This window comes from Mustela lutreola, chromosome 14 (assembly GCF_030435805.1).
Source record: "Mustela lutreola isolate mMusLut2 chromosome 14, mMusLut2.pri, whole genome shotgun sequence".
Lineage (NCBI taxonomy): Eukaryota > Metazoa > Chordata > Mammalia > Carnivora > Mustelidae > Mustela > Mustela lutreola.
In genome coordinates this window covers 61,786,046-61,801,482 of record NC_081303.1, presented here as the reverse complement: position 1 = coordinate 61,801,482, position 15,437 = coordinate 61,786,046, and the positions used below count along the sequence as shown (strand labels likewise).

At 44.9% G+C, this 15,437-nt stretch overlaps 1 protein-coding gene and 2 long non-coding RNA genes across 5 annotated transcripts in view; 2 read left to right on the top strand and 1 right to left on the bottom strand.

The window, feature by feature from the left end:
• Positions 1–9,451, top strand: part of LOC131814310 (uncharacterized) — a 26,922-nt gene extending 17,471 nt beyond the window's left edge. The window contains exons 4-6 of the long non-coding RNA XR_009347264.1: positions 6,994–7,067; positions 8,610–8,678; positions 9,365–9,451. This is a non-coding gene — a long non-coding RNA (uncharacterized LOC131814310). The remainder of the gene's footprint in view (positions 1–6,993; positions 7,068–8,609; positions 8,679–9,364) is intronic.
• On the bottom strand, positions 8,394–15,437 carry LOC131814311 (uncharacterized). 2 transcript variants are annotated; one of them, XR_009347265.1, is made up of 2 exons: positions 15,132–15,437; positions 8,394–9,594 (listed from the first exon to the last, which is right to left on the bottom strand). It is a non-coding gene; the product is annotated as an uncharacterized LOC131814311 (long non-coding RNA). The 2 variants fall into 2 exon arrangements; XR_009347266.1 differs by having other exon boundaries at positions 8,394–9,360.
• Positions 13,879–15,437, top strand: part of ESRRG (estrogen related receptor gamma) — a 622,335-nt gene continuing 620,776 nt past the window's right edge. The window contains exon 1 of one of the 2 annotated variants that reach the window (XM_059145037.1): positions 13,879–13,958. Coding sequence is in view for 1 of the 2 variants with exons in the window: in XM_059145033.1 (XP_059001016.1) it covers positions 13,957–13,958 (2 nt within the window). In the remaining variant the exon portion in view is untranslated. The remainder of the gene's footprint in view (positions 13,959–15,437) is intronic. The other variant, XM_059145033.1, reaches the window with a different exon arrangement.

Here is a 15,437-nt window from a genome sequence, read left to right as displayed (position 1 = left end):
GAAAGACTATCTTCTTCATTATATTGCTTTTATTCTTTTGTGAAAGATCAGTTAACTATACTTATATGTGTCTATTTCTGGGGTCTCTAATCTGTTCTATTGATCTTGTTGTCCATTTTTTCATCAATACCACAGTGTCTTGAATATTGAAACTTTAAAGTAGGTCTTGAAATCAAGTAGTGTCAATGTTCCAGCATTGTTCTCCTTCAGTATTGCACTGGCTATTTTGAGTCTTGGCCACTTTCCTATAAACTTTAGAATCAGTTTGTTGATAACCTCAAAATAACTTACTCAGCTTTTGATTGGAATTGCCTTGAATCTATACATCAAGTTGGGAAGGACTACATCCTCACAATGTTGAGTCTTTCTATCCATGAACATGGAATATCTCTCCATTTATTTAGTCTTTGATTTCTGTTTTCCCAGAGTTTTGTAGTTTTCTTCACATTGATGTTGCACATGTTTTGTTAGATTTTAACTTAAGTATTTCTCTTTTTTGGGCACTAATTTAGGTGGTAGTGTATTTTTAATTCAAAATTCCTTTTGTTTATTGCTGGTATATAGGAAAGCAGTTGACTTTTACATATTAACTTTGTATACTGCAATTTGGCTACAATTGCTTATTAGTTCTAGGGAGGGTTTTTGTTGTTGATTTTCTTCCAGATTTTCTGCATATAAACAATCATGTCATCTATGAACAGACAGTTTTATTTCTTCTTCCCAAGCAGATGACTTTCATGACCTTTTATTCTCTTATTGTATTAGCTAGGACTTCTAGTACGATGTTGAAAAGCAGCAGTGAGAAGGGACATTCTTGCCTTGTTCTTGATCTTATCAGGAAAGTCTAGTTTCTCACCACTAAGCATATTACTTATGGGTTTTTTTTTTTTTTTTTGGTAGATATTCTTTATTAGGTTGGAGAAGTTCTCTTCTATTCCTAGTATGCTGAGAATTTTTATCATAAACTGATGTTAGATTCTGTTAAATATTTTTTTCTGCATCAAGTGGTATATCATGAGACTTTCTTCTTTAGCCTGTTGACGTGATACATTACATTAACTGTTTTTTCAAATGTTCAGCCAGCCTTGTATATCTGGAATAAATCTTCTTTGATTGTGGTATATAAATCTTTTTATACTTTGTTGGATTAGATGAAATGGAGAAATGAAATGGAAAATGTTTTTAAAGATATAATCTGTCAAAACTCACACAAGAAGAAATAACTTGAATTAGCTTATAGTTACTAACCAAATTGAATCACTAATTAGTAAACTTCCAAAGCAGAAAGCAACAGGCCCAGATGAATTCCCTGGTAAATTCCATCAATTGTTTCAGAGAGAAATTTTACCAATTATCTATAATCTCTTCCAAAAATAGAAGCAAAAGAATTATTTCCTAACTCATTCTCTGAGGTCAGCATCACCCTAATATCAAAATCCCTTTCATCTAATTGTCAACTTTGTGGCCATAGAGTTGTTCATAATATTCCTTTATTATTCTTTTGGTATTCATGAGATATGTAGTTATGTTCTCTCTTTGATTTATAACATCAATAATTTCTCCTCTCTTTCTTTTTCCCATTAGCTTGGCTAAAGGCTTCTCATTTTATTGGTCTTCTCAGAGAAACAGCTTTCAATTTTGTCGATTTTTCTCCATTGATCTCCTGTTTTCAATTTCATTTACTTCTGCTCTAATTTCTATTATTTCTTTTCCTCTATTTATTTTAGATTTATTTTGTTCTTTTTTTCCCCTAGTTTCTCTAGCTTCCTAAGGTGGAAGCTTGATTAATTTTAGATCTTTCTTCTTTTTTATTACATTCATTCAATGCTATAAATTTCCCTCTAAGTGATGTTCTTGCCAAATCTCACAAATTTTGATGAACTGTACTTTCATTTTTTTTTAAAGATTTTATTTATTTATTTGAGAGGGAGACAGTAAGAGAGAACATGAACGAGGAGAAGGTCAGAGAGAGAAGCAGACTCCCCGTGGAGCTGGGAGCCCGATGCGGGACTCCATGCTGGGACTCCGGGATCATGACCTGAGCCGAAGTCAGACGTCCCATGTACTTTCATTTTTATTTAGTTCAAAATCTCTTTTAATTTGTATTGAGCTTTCTTCTTTGATTTATGAGTTATTGAGAAGAGTGTTTTTAATCTCCAAGTATTTTGGAATTTCCCAGCTATATTTTTGTTATTGATTTCTTGTTTAATCCTATTGTGATCTGAATAGACATACATAATTTCTTTTCTTTTAAATTTGTTGTGTTTTATGATGCAGAATGGGGCCTATCTTGGTGAATGTTCCATATGAATTTAAGAAGTTAATCTCTCTTTTAAATACATAAATCTTTTAAAAAAAGAATATTATGCTCTTTATCATTACATAATGTTGTTCTTTATCCCTGACAAGTTTCCTTGTTCTGCTTTATCTGAAATTAATATGGCCACTCCCATTTTCTTTTAATTAGTGTTAGCATGGTATATTTTCCTCCATCTCTTTACTTTCAATTAATGTGTGACTTAATATTTAAAGTGGGTTACGTGTAGATAACATAGTTAAACCTTGTTTTTTGATCTACTCTGACAACCTTTGTCTTTTATTTGGTATATTTAAAGCATGGGTGTTAAAGTGATTATTGATATAGTTAAATTACTATCTACTATATATGTTAGTGTTTTCTATTTGTTGTTCTTATTCTTTGTCCCTTTTTTTGTCTTCTATAATTTTTTGTTTTTGTTATTTTAATTGAGCATTTTATGTTATTCCATTTCCTCTCATTTCATAGCACATCAATTATGCATATGGTTTTACTGTTTTATTTTTAAGTGGCTGCCTTAGAGTTTGGAATATATATTTTCAACTAATCAATATATATATATATTTTCAACTAAATATATATTGAATATATATTTTCAACTAATCCAAGTCCATTTTCAAATAACACTATAGCATGGTTAGTGCAAGTACATTACAATTACAAAATAATTCCATTTCCTCCCTCCTGTTCTTTAGATCATTTTTTCATTCATTTTCATTTATATATAAACTATAATCATCAAATGTATTACTGCTTTTATTATCTTGAATAAGTTGATATCGCTTAGATCAATTAGGAACAATAAAAATAAATGTTTTTATTTTATACTCACTATTCCTCCTCTAAAGCTCTTCCTTTCTTTATGTAGATCCAAGTTCCTGACTTAAATCATTTTTCTTTTCTCTAAAGAACTTAACATTTCTTGCAAGTGTACTGGCAACAAATTCCTTCAATTTTGTTTGTCTAAGAAAGTCTTTATTACACCCTCATTTTAGAAGAATAATTTCAAAGGGTACAGAATTCTAGGTTGGTAGTTTTTTTCTCAATGCATTAAATATTTCACTCCACTCTTTATTTGTTTGCATGGTTTCTGAGGAGACATCATATGTAATTTTTGTTTGTTCCCCTATATGTAAGATTTTGTTCTGGCTTCTTTCAAGATTTTTTTCTTTATCTTTGATTTTCTAAAGTTTGAATATGATCTATCTAGTGTAGTCTCTTTTTGACATTTATCCTACTTGGTGTTCCTTGAGCTTTCTAGATTTGTGGTTTGATGTCTGACATCAATTGTGAGAAATTCTCAGTCATTACTGTTTCAAATATTGCTTCTGTTCTTTCATTCTTTCCTCTTACGGTATTCCAATTGTAAGTATTACAACTTGTAGTTGTCCCACAGTTCCTGGATGTTTTATTCTGTTTTTTTTTTCTTTTTTTCTCATGCTCTCAGTTTTCTAAGTTTTTATTGTCACATTCTCAACTCAGAGATTCTTTCTTCAGCTGTGTCCAGTTTCCTAGTGAGACCATCAAAGGCATTTTTCATTTCTCTTAGTCTTTTTCTAGTATTTCTTTTTTATTTTTTCTTAGAACTTCTATATCTCTGTTTACATTATCCCTTTGCTCTTGCATGCTATCTACTTTTACCGTTAAAGCCCTTATCATATTAATCATATGTATTTTTTAAATTCCTGGTCTACTAATTCCAAAATTCCTGCCATATATCACTGGTTCTAATGCTTGTTTAGTCTCTTTAAACTGTGTTTACTGCTTTTCAGTATGCCTTATAATTTTTGTTGGGAGATGGACACGATACACTGGGCAAAGGAAACTGTAGTCAATAGGTCTTTAGTAATGTAATTTAGTAATTTAGTAATATGATGGTAAGCTGTCTGGATGCTGGACACGTTCTATAGTGTTATGATTAGATCACAGTGTTTTAATATGTGCATTTCACCAGTGCATCTCAGTGTCATCCCCTTAGGTGGGACATAATGGCTAGAGGGGGCTGGAGGTAGGTTAGGCTCTATTAAGCCCAAGTAGGTTAGGCTCTGGCAAAATAGTTTCTCCTGAGATCAGGCTTTGTGAAAAAACAAACACAAAAAAAACCACATACAAAAAAACAAAAGACATAAAGTTGCTTTTTTTTTTTTTTAAGATTTTATTTATTTATTTGACAGAGAGAGATCACAAGTAGGCAGAGATGCAGGCAGAGAGAGGAGGAAGCAGGCTCCCTGCTAAGCAGAGAGCCCAATGTGTTATGCTCCATCCCAGGACTCTGGGATCATGACCTGAGCTGAAGGCAGAGGCTTTAACCCATTGAATCACCCAGGCGCCCCCGAAAGACATAGAAAAAGTAGTTTCTTTTCCCCTCCTCCTGCCAGAAGTCTGAGGAGTTTTACCTGATATTCACAGTGAGGTGTACAGTTCCTCAAAATAAAAGTCACAGAAGGATGGAGTCCCATCTGTAATGAGCTCCTGTCGGAGTTCTGAGCTCTCACATCTGTCCACACTGAGCCTCTGGCAATTTCTCAGTTGCAGTTGCTGTTTTCCTACCCCAGGACTGGTTCCCAAGGAGGTTTTCACACTTGGGATTTTGTTGCCATAGGTTCTGATGGTTTGTTTTCATCTGTCTGTCTTTCCAATTTGGGGGGTAGAAATTTTGCCCTGTGACCTCACTTCTCTGGTGGATGTAAATATGATTGTTCAGTTTTTCACTTGTTAGAGTGGCAACATCTGAGCTCCTTACATGCCAGACTACAATCATTGGCTTTCGAATATCCATATTACCTAGTTCATACTTCTTGGAAATGAGTATGAATAAATGGCTGTAGAATTAAATACTGACTTAACAAGACTTATCTCTGCTTTTTGATTTAGATCTGCTGAATCAAGGTGACTGTTGTCATGGCCTCCCATTTACCTTAGCCATCGTGTTTCAAAGAGCCTATGATAGTGTGTCCTGTGACAAGGAAAGGCTTAGAGAAAGAAATAGAATGATTTTGAAAACATAACCAAGAGCTGAATGGATAGACAAATAAGTAATTCTTCCAGATCCCCTGTATCCCAAAGTCTATTGACACTATTAATGCATCCAGAAATGTTTAATGTCAAAATACAATCTGAAAGCAAACAAATTCTTTCTTCATCTTAAAACGAATATACACTGAAGCGGTAGCATCTGCTCTTTAAGAGTTTTAAATGACGCACCAATACCAGAGAGGTAGTGTTCCTCATCCTAGCAAAGCTCTCCTTGTAGCCTTTGCCAGGTCTTTTTGCTCCCTGTTCCTGTTCTCTAATAAATCTTGCCAAAGACATTTCATCGGATTGTAGACACGTGTCCCATAGATTCCGTACTTAATGCTGTAAAGAAGATGTATACTTTAAAAAATAAGTATTTGGGGGGCTCCTGTGTGGCTCAGTGGGTTAAAGCCTCTGCCTTCAGCTCAGGTCAGGATCCCAGAGTCCTGGGATCCAGCCCTGCATTGAGCATCATCGGGCTCTCTGCTCAGCGGGGAGCTTGCTTCCTCCTCTCTCTGCCTGCCTCTCTGCCTACTGTGATCTCTCTTGTCAAATAAATAAAATCTTAAAAAAAAAAAAAAGAAAAAGAAAAAGAAAATAAATAAATAAATACTTTTCTCTGGTTCAGGCAAATTTATCTGCATTCTTTTTTGTTCCTTTTGTCACCTCTGAGACATAACTGTCCAGGGCTGGTTAGAGTTGGGAGTGTAACACGCAGCCCCTGATCATAGTTAGCCACAGAATTAATTCCGGCCCATGTTCTAAACAACTAAACTGACCAGTTCTAATAATTGGTTGTTCTAGTTATCACTAAAATAATTAATTGAACAAAATAATGCAGCTGGCTAATTTTCCATTATATAATACCAAGCAACTGTTTTTACTTTCATCCACATGATAGTAAATTACTGTTTTAAATTTGAATAGTTAAAAAAAAAAAAAAAAAAAGCCCAACAACTTTTGTGCAATGGAAGGCAGAAGAAGTTTGTTCTGTGATACTTATCTAGTATTCAATTGAATGGCAGAGATCTTAGCTACCTTTTGGTTAGGTCAAGCCAGTGCACTAGTGTTATTTGCAAACATCTGGAAACAAGACATAAAAATAGATTATTATTTAGGCTCATGCATATTTATGTGTCATTATGCATACCCACTCATACAGTAGTGCATATTAGTTCCAAGTATTTTAGGAAAAAAAAATGTGACATCATTTCATTAATTTTTGTCATTTCCTTTTTCCTCTAAATATCTTCTCTCATGACCAAAAAAGCTACAACAAAGGGAGAAAAAAAACACAATACCTCCAGTAGGATATCTTTATTGGCCGTACGAATTCCTAAGGATTATTATCTTTTTTACTGTGTGTGTGTGTGTGTGTAAGATTTTTTGTTCACTTTGTAATATACCTGTAATACACTAATACTTTAAAAATTTGAGCATGGCTAGTCTCAAACAATTCCACAAAACACTGAGAGTGAGCTGATAGGAAGTGATTTTTAAAAATGTGCTTCGGTTAGTATCTTGGTTTGGGTCTATAAGCTTCCTAGTCACCCTGACTCAATAACTACAATTTAAAGGTACAGTTTTCTTTTTTTAATAAGTCGGCTGTGCTACTGAACGGAAGCAGACCAAATACAAATTCAGTTTCCTTCTGATTTCAGTTTGACATGGTGGTTCCTGTTGTTTACAGATCACTGGAATTCAGAGAGAATCAGACATATGAAACAAAGTTCAGGTAGGATTAGATGCCAACCGTTGCTGCAGATATCATACAGTGGCCTTTGTACAGCTCATACAGTGTCTGAAGGAGCACACATTTTTTTAGATCTGCTCTTGTGGTCTCTGACGCCATTAGTACACAGTAGTGTGGAAAGATCTTAGCTATCCTGATATTCAAAAATATTACCTCTATCAAGTATCAAGAATGAAAACTAATGCATTTATGGCAAATGTACCTGATAAAAAGTTTCTCTGTTAAGTCACAAAGCAAACTAGCAGAGGAATGTTGATTACAACACAGTTTTCATAAATACAGAGTTGAATAGCCAAGGCCCCTTTCTTTGGATAATTTTTATTATGTTTTATTCCCAGTTGATCCATCTTAAAGGTTAAAAAATGTAACCAGGGAGCAAGATACTTCAGATACTCCAAAGTCCTCAAAAAAACAAGTTGCTGTAGGCCAATTAGGTGCTGAGGGCCTGAAGGACTCAGGAAGACTCATATATCTTTAAAGTCTATATGGTTCTCCTATAAGCCACTTACCAGCTTCCTCTGAGAAAGACAGAAGGGGAAAAAAAGATAAATGCTCCCAGGATCTGATGATATAACACCGTGCAGCTGCTAATGCATATGGATGTGTCATGCAAATGTCCCCAGCAGAAACACATTCTTTAGTTTAAACCTGCAACCATATTCAGCAGTAAAAGAGTTTCCAAATCAAACTGCTGACTCCCTTTTTTTCCCTCTTATCAAAACACACCAGCGTACATCTTACCAGGCAGAGTAAATCAAAAGAACCAGCTGGGGTAACCAACTCTTGTTTTTTCCCTGGATGTCAGGTGTGTGCTGCAATTTTGCAGACCAATTTGTGAGCTGAAATAAGTAGCTGTGGTCCACTAAAACTCAAAAATAAAGCCATTTGGGTAATGCTTGTGCTAACTTTTCAGAGGCCTTTTCTCTGCAAAGAGACATTGTAATTTACCAGTTGTAAATTACCAACTGATTATATATATATATATATATATATATATATATATATTTTTTTTTTTTTTTTTTTTTCCTCCTGACTAAAGATGTGCTCTGATTATGCCTTTAATCTTTATCTGAATATAAAGAGATCTGGAGGAACTCAGGAATTACTGAGTAACAGAACTTTGCTCTGTCTTTATCTTCTCTATTTTGTCAGTTTTAAGTTTTTGCAGATTCCCTGATAAATTGATGGGCAAAGTAGATTCCAGGGAAGGACACAAAAAGGAGAATAAGAATGGGGTGGGGGGAAGAAAAGAAGTGGAAGGAATTTGGGGAGCAATCTCATGACATTAAATTTTGCAAAGCATCGACATAGAGCATACAGCCATGAATTTATTGCGACATATACTTCTGCTCGCGCTGGTACTACATATTTATTGAAAAGTTCTGTATTGGGGAATGAAAAATGTCAAACAAGAAACTTCAACTGTTACCTGGAGGGGACGTTAAACGGTAACTTGGGAGCGATTCGCTCCAACTTTTTTATGGCTGGGAGAAGGAATACCGCTTTGACATTTTTTTTTTATAGGGATGTATGCTGCAGCTAAGCACTTGGAAGAGCGAGTCCGTGGAGATTAGATGCGGAAAAAGAAAATGAGTACGTATCTGGGGATTAACCCGCATTTGTGCTCTACGGGGAAGCCGGCGAGGCACTCACTTTGAAGGCACCAGTCCAGTGAGACGCCATCCATTCTGAATGAAATTACTCAGGGTGAAATTGCATGTTTCTGCAGGTGGCATCGTCGGGGAGCGTTCCGGGTTTCCTCCTCCCTCCAGCCGGGATGTGACTGGCCTGGCTAGAAGATCACCCCGGAACACTCTAGACTCGGCCACTGGGCCTAGAGCCCAACACTAGCCATAGATTCCCTTCTGCTTCCTGCCTGCAGTGCGCTCCAGGCAGGGGGGACCCCTATTCCCGGTCCCCAGACCCAGGGCCTGCGAGAGTTTGCGGTTTTCCTTCCGGGAGCCCGTGGCGCAGGGGAGGAGGTTGGAAGCAGGAAGGCCAGAACCACAAAAGGCAGCCGTTGGCCGGGTCTCTCCTGCCACCAGGCTTCTTGGCCACCGCTTCTCTTCATTCACAGAGAACTTGGACCATTTAAAGAACTCAGGCTCCATCTCAGCTCAGACCCAATAAGCCCAGGTTAGGCTGATTAGAAATGATTCCAGAGTCTTCCCTTCCATTCTCCTAAGTTCCCCGCCCAGGGTCAAGTCAAGTCACATTAAAGGATATAAGATGCCTGCTTCTGGAGCCGGTCACTCACTCTTTTTTCTTTGTTTTCCTAGAGGGAAGGCGAGAAAATGTTAGCTGGAAGAGAGCGAGCGCTTGCAATCTGCACCCCCTCCCGCCCCTCGATGCAGGCAATTCCTCGCACGCACCTGGCGGCGCGGGCCGAGCGGCTTCCGCGCGGCTAATATACATATTTCGAGGGGGAGGCTGGGCGGCTGCTTCTTCGCCGGGTCAATGTGTTAATTAAAAGTTGGTCCGAGTTGGTCAGCACGCAGTCCCAGATGTGCTTAACAGCATGCAATTAACACATAAGGCAAATCTTTTTGAAGATACCAGAATTGAAAACCCCCCAAAGAAACCCCACCCCGCCCCCGCCCTTCACGTGAAATAGCAATGGCAAATAAGGGAAAAGTCATTAAAAGACGTAATTAAATGTGGGCCGCCGTTCTTGGAGGGGGTCGGGCTGGAAAAAAAAAAAATTCCCTAAATCTGTATTTTCCAAAAATAAATAGCAAATTGATTTCTTTTTTTTTTTCTTTCCTTTTTTTTTTTTTTTTTTTTTTTTTTCCTGCAGGACGTGCAGGCCCGAGATCGTTTCCCTCCGTTCCCACCCCATGTATATTAAACAGCCGGCGAGCGGCGGCCGCGCGGCGCGGTGACCTAGCAGGCGCCCGGAGTCCCCGGCCTCTGCGCGGGTCCGCGCGCAGCCGCCGCCGCTGCCGCGGGCGACTGCAGAGGGGCCTCCCGCAGCCAGATTGGTTTCTACATCCAGGGATAATTACCGCAATCTCACTTGCCTAGCGTCCTTAATATTTTCAAAAAGTGCAGGGAGGAGCGTGTGTGTATGTGTGTGGGTGCGTGCGCGCGCGCGCGCGGGTGTTGTGATAGAGTCATTCTAGATAGAATTTATGAAAAGTGAAAAGTATCGGTGGAGACAATATCATCATCGCCCCCAGCGGAGAAGCCGGTCGGATTCCCGTCGCCCAAGGCCGCTTCTGCCAGTTCACGCCTGCCCGCAGTTTTCTACCTTGTTTAGCCCATGCACAGAGTTCTCGGGCCTCCACGAGCCAGTTTGTTTCTATTTGTCTTTTAATTCCAGCTTTCTCAGGCAAAATTTTAAAAAAAATTTCTTTTGCCACCTCTCAGAGGCAAACAAAGACCCCGATCGGTTACCCCCCCCCCCCCATTCTCTCCACACACTTTCACACGGGCACGCGCTTGCGCGCGCGCGCACACGCAGGCATACACACACACACATACACACCACTTTGCAACTTCCTCGCGTCCCCCGTCTTGCGGAAGCCAGAAGAGGACTTGGTGCCCAGTTGGGCACATGGGCGCCACACCAAGCCTTCGGCCAATTTCTTGGTTATCATTTTAGCCTTGTCACTTAGGACGGCTTGGTTTCAGGGATGGTATGTGATTCCATCACCAACACCCCCCTTAAGGGTAGCGGGGTAGTCATTCTAACCAAATAATCATATGTGTCGTATCGGAAGGGCGTGCCTTATTGATGACACCTAATGAAGCAAATAATGGATTTGCAGTATCTTAGCTATTCATCTGGTCCCTCTAGAAACCTGGGTGTTAGGGGGCGATGGATAGTGATGGATGGAGAGAAAGAGAGAGCAAAAGAGGGGAGGGTAGAGGGGGAGAGAAGGGGTCGGCTACAGATCCTTGGAAACGGATCAGATTTGTTGAATGTCAGCTTGAAGAAGGCAGTCTGAACCATGATTTAAACACGGGCAGGATCATTGTTAACTAGTGTCCAACGACTGCCCCCCACCCCCACTCTGCCTTCCTGCCGCTCCCTTCTTTTCTCCCTTTTGTAGGATACAGAAGGTGAATAATGAAACCATTTTGCTAATAGTTTATGAGCCATGAGATTGGAAATGTATATGGATAGACCGGAGCACCAGACTAAAATCATTTGAAAGAAGCGTGAGGCTTGGCAGGGAAAGAAAGCCGCGGTGTCCTCTCTCCCCAGCCCGGAGCGGAATGGGACGGATGAAGTGGCCTCGTGCCTCTCCGCTCCATCCGAGGGCAGCGGCTTGGCCCGTCCTCCCGCCAGCCCCTTCCTCTCCTCCTCTCCCCGAGGGGCTGGAGCGGGAGGGAGATGAATTGGGGCGATGGCAAGATAGCGCGAGCGGGAGATAATCGTTATCACCAGGATTTTTCTTCCAGTGATGGGCTCTAAAAAGATCTATCACACTGGGCAGCTTTCCCCGAGGCAGAAAACAATAGACGTGAACTTCGCGCTGAACACAGCCACGGGACTGCAGCTTGTGCGTCTATCTTTTCTGTCTCCATAGGGCCTGTGCCTCTAGTACGAACCCCCAGAACCTTCGAGAAAAGCCGCAAGCACTCATTGACCTCCACACTCGGCCCGCAAGGAAGTTTCCTTGCGGAGTCAACCCGAAGGGTTAAGGGAGGTCCGGGTGGGGTGAAAGGTAAGGCGCTGGCCTGGACTCTGTCTTCCCAGCCCACAAAGGTGCCGCGAAATCTGGGCATATACTCGAAGCCAGTTCGAAACAGTGGCCCAAGCCAATGGCCCGCGATCTCCCCATATCTGGCCCAGCGTCCCGGAAGGCGAGCGCGCGCGGATAGAGCGGGGGCGGGCTCCGTTAGAGGCAGGGGCTCCAGGCCGGGCTCCCCAGCCGGGGCAGCAACTGGAGCGGGGAGGTTGGGACAGGTACGTAGCAAGGGGAGCGCAAGCCAGGCTGGAGTGCCTCGGGACACCCGGGCTCCATCCAGCTCCGTCTGGGAGCACCTTCAAGTGCGCTTCAGGCCGGGTCCTGGGGGGAAGCGCTCCTTCTGCCGGAGCACCCGCCGCGCGGGCTTGGAGGCGGTGGGGGGGCTGGCACTGTCTGGCGGGCCCGCTCGCGTGGACTCGGGGGCGGTGAGCACACCCCGCCGGGTGAGTGGCTGGTGCAACCCCTTAGCGCCTCTGCTTTTCCCCTCTCCTTCCAAACCGGGCTGGTTTCCGGGAAAAACAAAATAACTTTTCCGTTTATGGGGCGGTAATAGGTGGGAAGTGGTGTTGGAAGAAGCGCGTATGGGGGCAGCAACGCCCCCACACCAACTGCCTCGGAAACCCTCTCTGATTTTCTCCTAGGAGTGAGGGGTAGAGGTTAGGCATTTGACATTTCCGTTAACAGGGGGCGGGATGGTGGTGTGGGACTGGGGTAGGCAATGTAAAGAAGAAGCAGCACCGTTCGCCGGCTCCCTCCTCCCAGCTGGAGGCCGCTTTTAGGCCCATTACGCGGGCTTGGCCCCCGCTCCACAGGCCTTGCGTGAACCGAGCCTCCGAAGGGGATCAGTGCAACCTCCTTTCACCTGCGGGGCCTCACCTGCAGCGCCCTCAATTTCTCCAACCCACATTCCCGCCCCAATGGATACCCTACTGACTGTGGTTCGTGTGAAACATCCAGGAAAATTTTAGTGAGCAACCTCCCGAACTAGAGAGTTTGGAGTGGAGAGCCAGTGTCTGCTGTGCTCGGGGTTTTGTTTTCGAAGAAGCACCTGAAAGAAAATGAAAATCGAACTAACCCAATCACCATTGGCAATCCGGCCTTGGCGCAAGGAAAGGGGGCGGGCGGACGGCTAGTGGTGCTCAAGACTCCGGGTGAAATAGATCTCTTCCGGTCGGCAGGTGCGAGCGGGCTCGGCGAAAAGGCGTCCGGCCCCGGGGAGCTAGCGAGCCAGACCCTGGGGCACCAGCCGGCAGGACACGCTTCTCCGAGAGCTTGCGGCCCCCAAGGCAAGCAGGGACTTAACTCCGGCGTGCGCCTTCGCTCTCCCGGCCCCGTCAGGGCCGAGGGTTCAAGTAAAGTTGCTGAGAGGGGGTTTGCTAGCACTAGAGGTTTATTGTTACCCTGGGAAAGGAAATCTGCACTCTAGGAACTCCTTTGTGCCTTCTGGACTCACCCTTTCGCACTCCCCTCCCAAACTCGGGATAACCTAAATTCCCGTCGCGGCGTCAGAGGAAACCCCCAAATGCTGGCAGTTTTCTGCTTTCCCTCTGTGGCTGCAGTAATCCCCGGGGAACCCCGGCTCCGTGTTCCCCTCCCCCTCCCCGCTTCTACAGCCAACCCCTAGCAGCTCCGCTTGCCTGGGCCTTTGCGCTTCCTAGCAGGGACCTTCAGTGCCCTGCCGAGGGTAGGGGGGTGCGGAGGGGTAGGGAGGGGACGAAGCTGCAAAGGTGGGCGGCAGGGAGGTTCAAAGAGGCGGAGTGCCCCCTCTGCAAAAATATCAAAACTACCGCAAATTCTCATAAAATTAAATTCCACCTCCTTTCCGAATCTGTCCCCTCCCAAATCCTGCCTAGAGAGTGGCGGGAGGGGTGGTCGGGTCGTCCCCGGAAAGGGGGGTCGTGCGCAAATTTACGCCCGCTACTCTCATTTGTTAGTAGATTCCGTCTAAAAGTTCTCTATTTATAGGCTACACGCGGCCGCCGCGATCCCTGCGCCCACTTTCCTGCGCTAAGTGCGAGAGGTCCCCGCGGCGCCGAACGGCCCGTCCCGATTGTGTCCCGTGATTTGTTTTGTTTTTGTTTCTGCCCTCAAACCGCAGGCAGCCGGGGAGAAGATCTCGGGGAGCCCAGAAACCACCCACTCGCAGTAGTTGAGAGCGGCTCTGCGGTCCGACCATGTGAGTCCACGCTTGACCCCGCTGGGCGCGCGGGTGGCAGACGCGGGGGAGGCGCTGCGGTTCTGCCGCGGCGCCCGCGCCCCTGGGGCTGCCCTCCACGTCTGCCCCTGACCCTGCGACCTCCAGCTCCTCTCTGCGCCCTCTCCCCCTTGGATTTCTCCCTTCTTATTCTCTCTTTCCGCGCATCTCTGACTTTGCCCTGCTCTCAACTTCCAGCTGAGTTTGGATGTGGGCATAAAAAGAGACAGGGCTGGCCTTTATGTGGGAGGCGGGGTGGGCTGGGCGTGTGTGTTTCAGAAAGAAGGAAATAGTGTGGAGCTGAGGGTGGGGGAGGGGCGCGATGGAGCGGGCCTGGAGTAGGGCCCGCGCGCTGGGGGAGGGGACTAAGAGCGTTTGGATCGCGACCTTTCCTTCCGCTGTGGCACCGATCGCGGGATGGGAACCAAGTGCTCTGGCAGCCTCGCCATTTGGGACCCTGCCTCCGCAATGCAGGGACGAATGTCTTAATTAAAATCTCGGAATCGCCCCGGTAAAAAGGAGGGAACGACGTGGGTACAGGATGAGCCTAGCCGGGAAATAGGGTCAGAGTCCGTTCCCTAAATTCCAGGTGGCACTGGGTGCCGCGATGCCTTTTTTCCCCCAGCGGCTGCGGACTGGACTCGCTTGCGCAGATAGCAAAGGAGCAAGGAGATCACGACGGTCTGTGGGCCTTTCCCTTGTCCTCTTTTTATTAATGCTGGAGCCTCGGACGATGCTCCGGTGTTTTAGAGCTGAGACGTCAAGAGGGCGGGGAGCGGGACCGGCGGGAGCGTTCCCCGAGTCCCGGGCGGGAGGAGGGCTCGGCGCGCGTTTATGGCGCGGGGAAGGGCTGTGCGCACAGAGCAGCGGCCAGGCCGGCTTCCTCGCAGGCGCGCGGCGGCAGGCGTGAGACTCGCGCACCGCAGGTCGGACTGTCCTTCCCTCTTGGAACCGAGACACGACATTGGGGGGGGGGGGGCGGGGATGGAGGAGGTTGTGACTGAAAATAACCCGGGACTCGGATCCGCTTGGCCCAAGGACAGAGCCCCAGAACGGGGTGGGGAGGAGTTGGAAACCTGCGAGGGGAGAACTGAGGCCTCGCCTCTCTTGCGCCCGCGCGCAGGGCCCTGTGCCCTCGCGGGCTTAACTTCTTACCCGCCTCCAATTTCTGCTCCCACAGTGTATGTCACACTTGGAATTCCCTTATGGCCACATCTCCAAAGCGCCCGGTCTGCCGTGTGGATAGACTGGTGGGGACCGAAGAGCCAGGACAGGGCTGTGGCAGTGCCCTGGAGAGGGGGACCTCACTGTGCGGTGCGTGCGCACCCTGAGCTCCCCGTCACAGACACGAAGGGTCTCCTCCCAGCCGGCCTGTCCCTGCCTTCCTCCCGCGCTGGCACTGCAGGGACAGTCTGGTTCAGACAGGACGGGGACCGCCCGTAGCTGGCTCAGAGCTGCCGA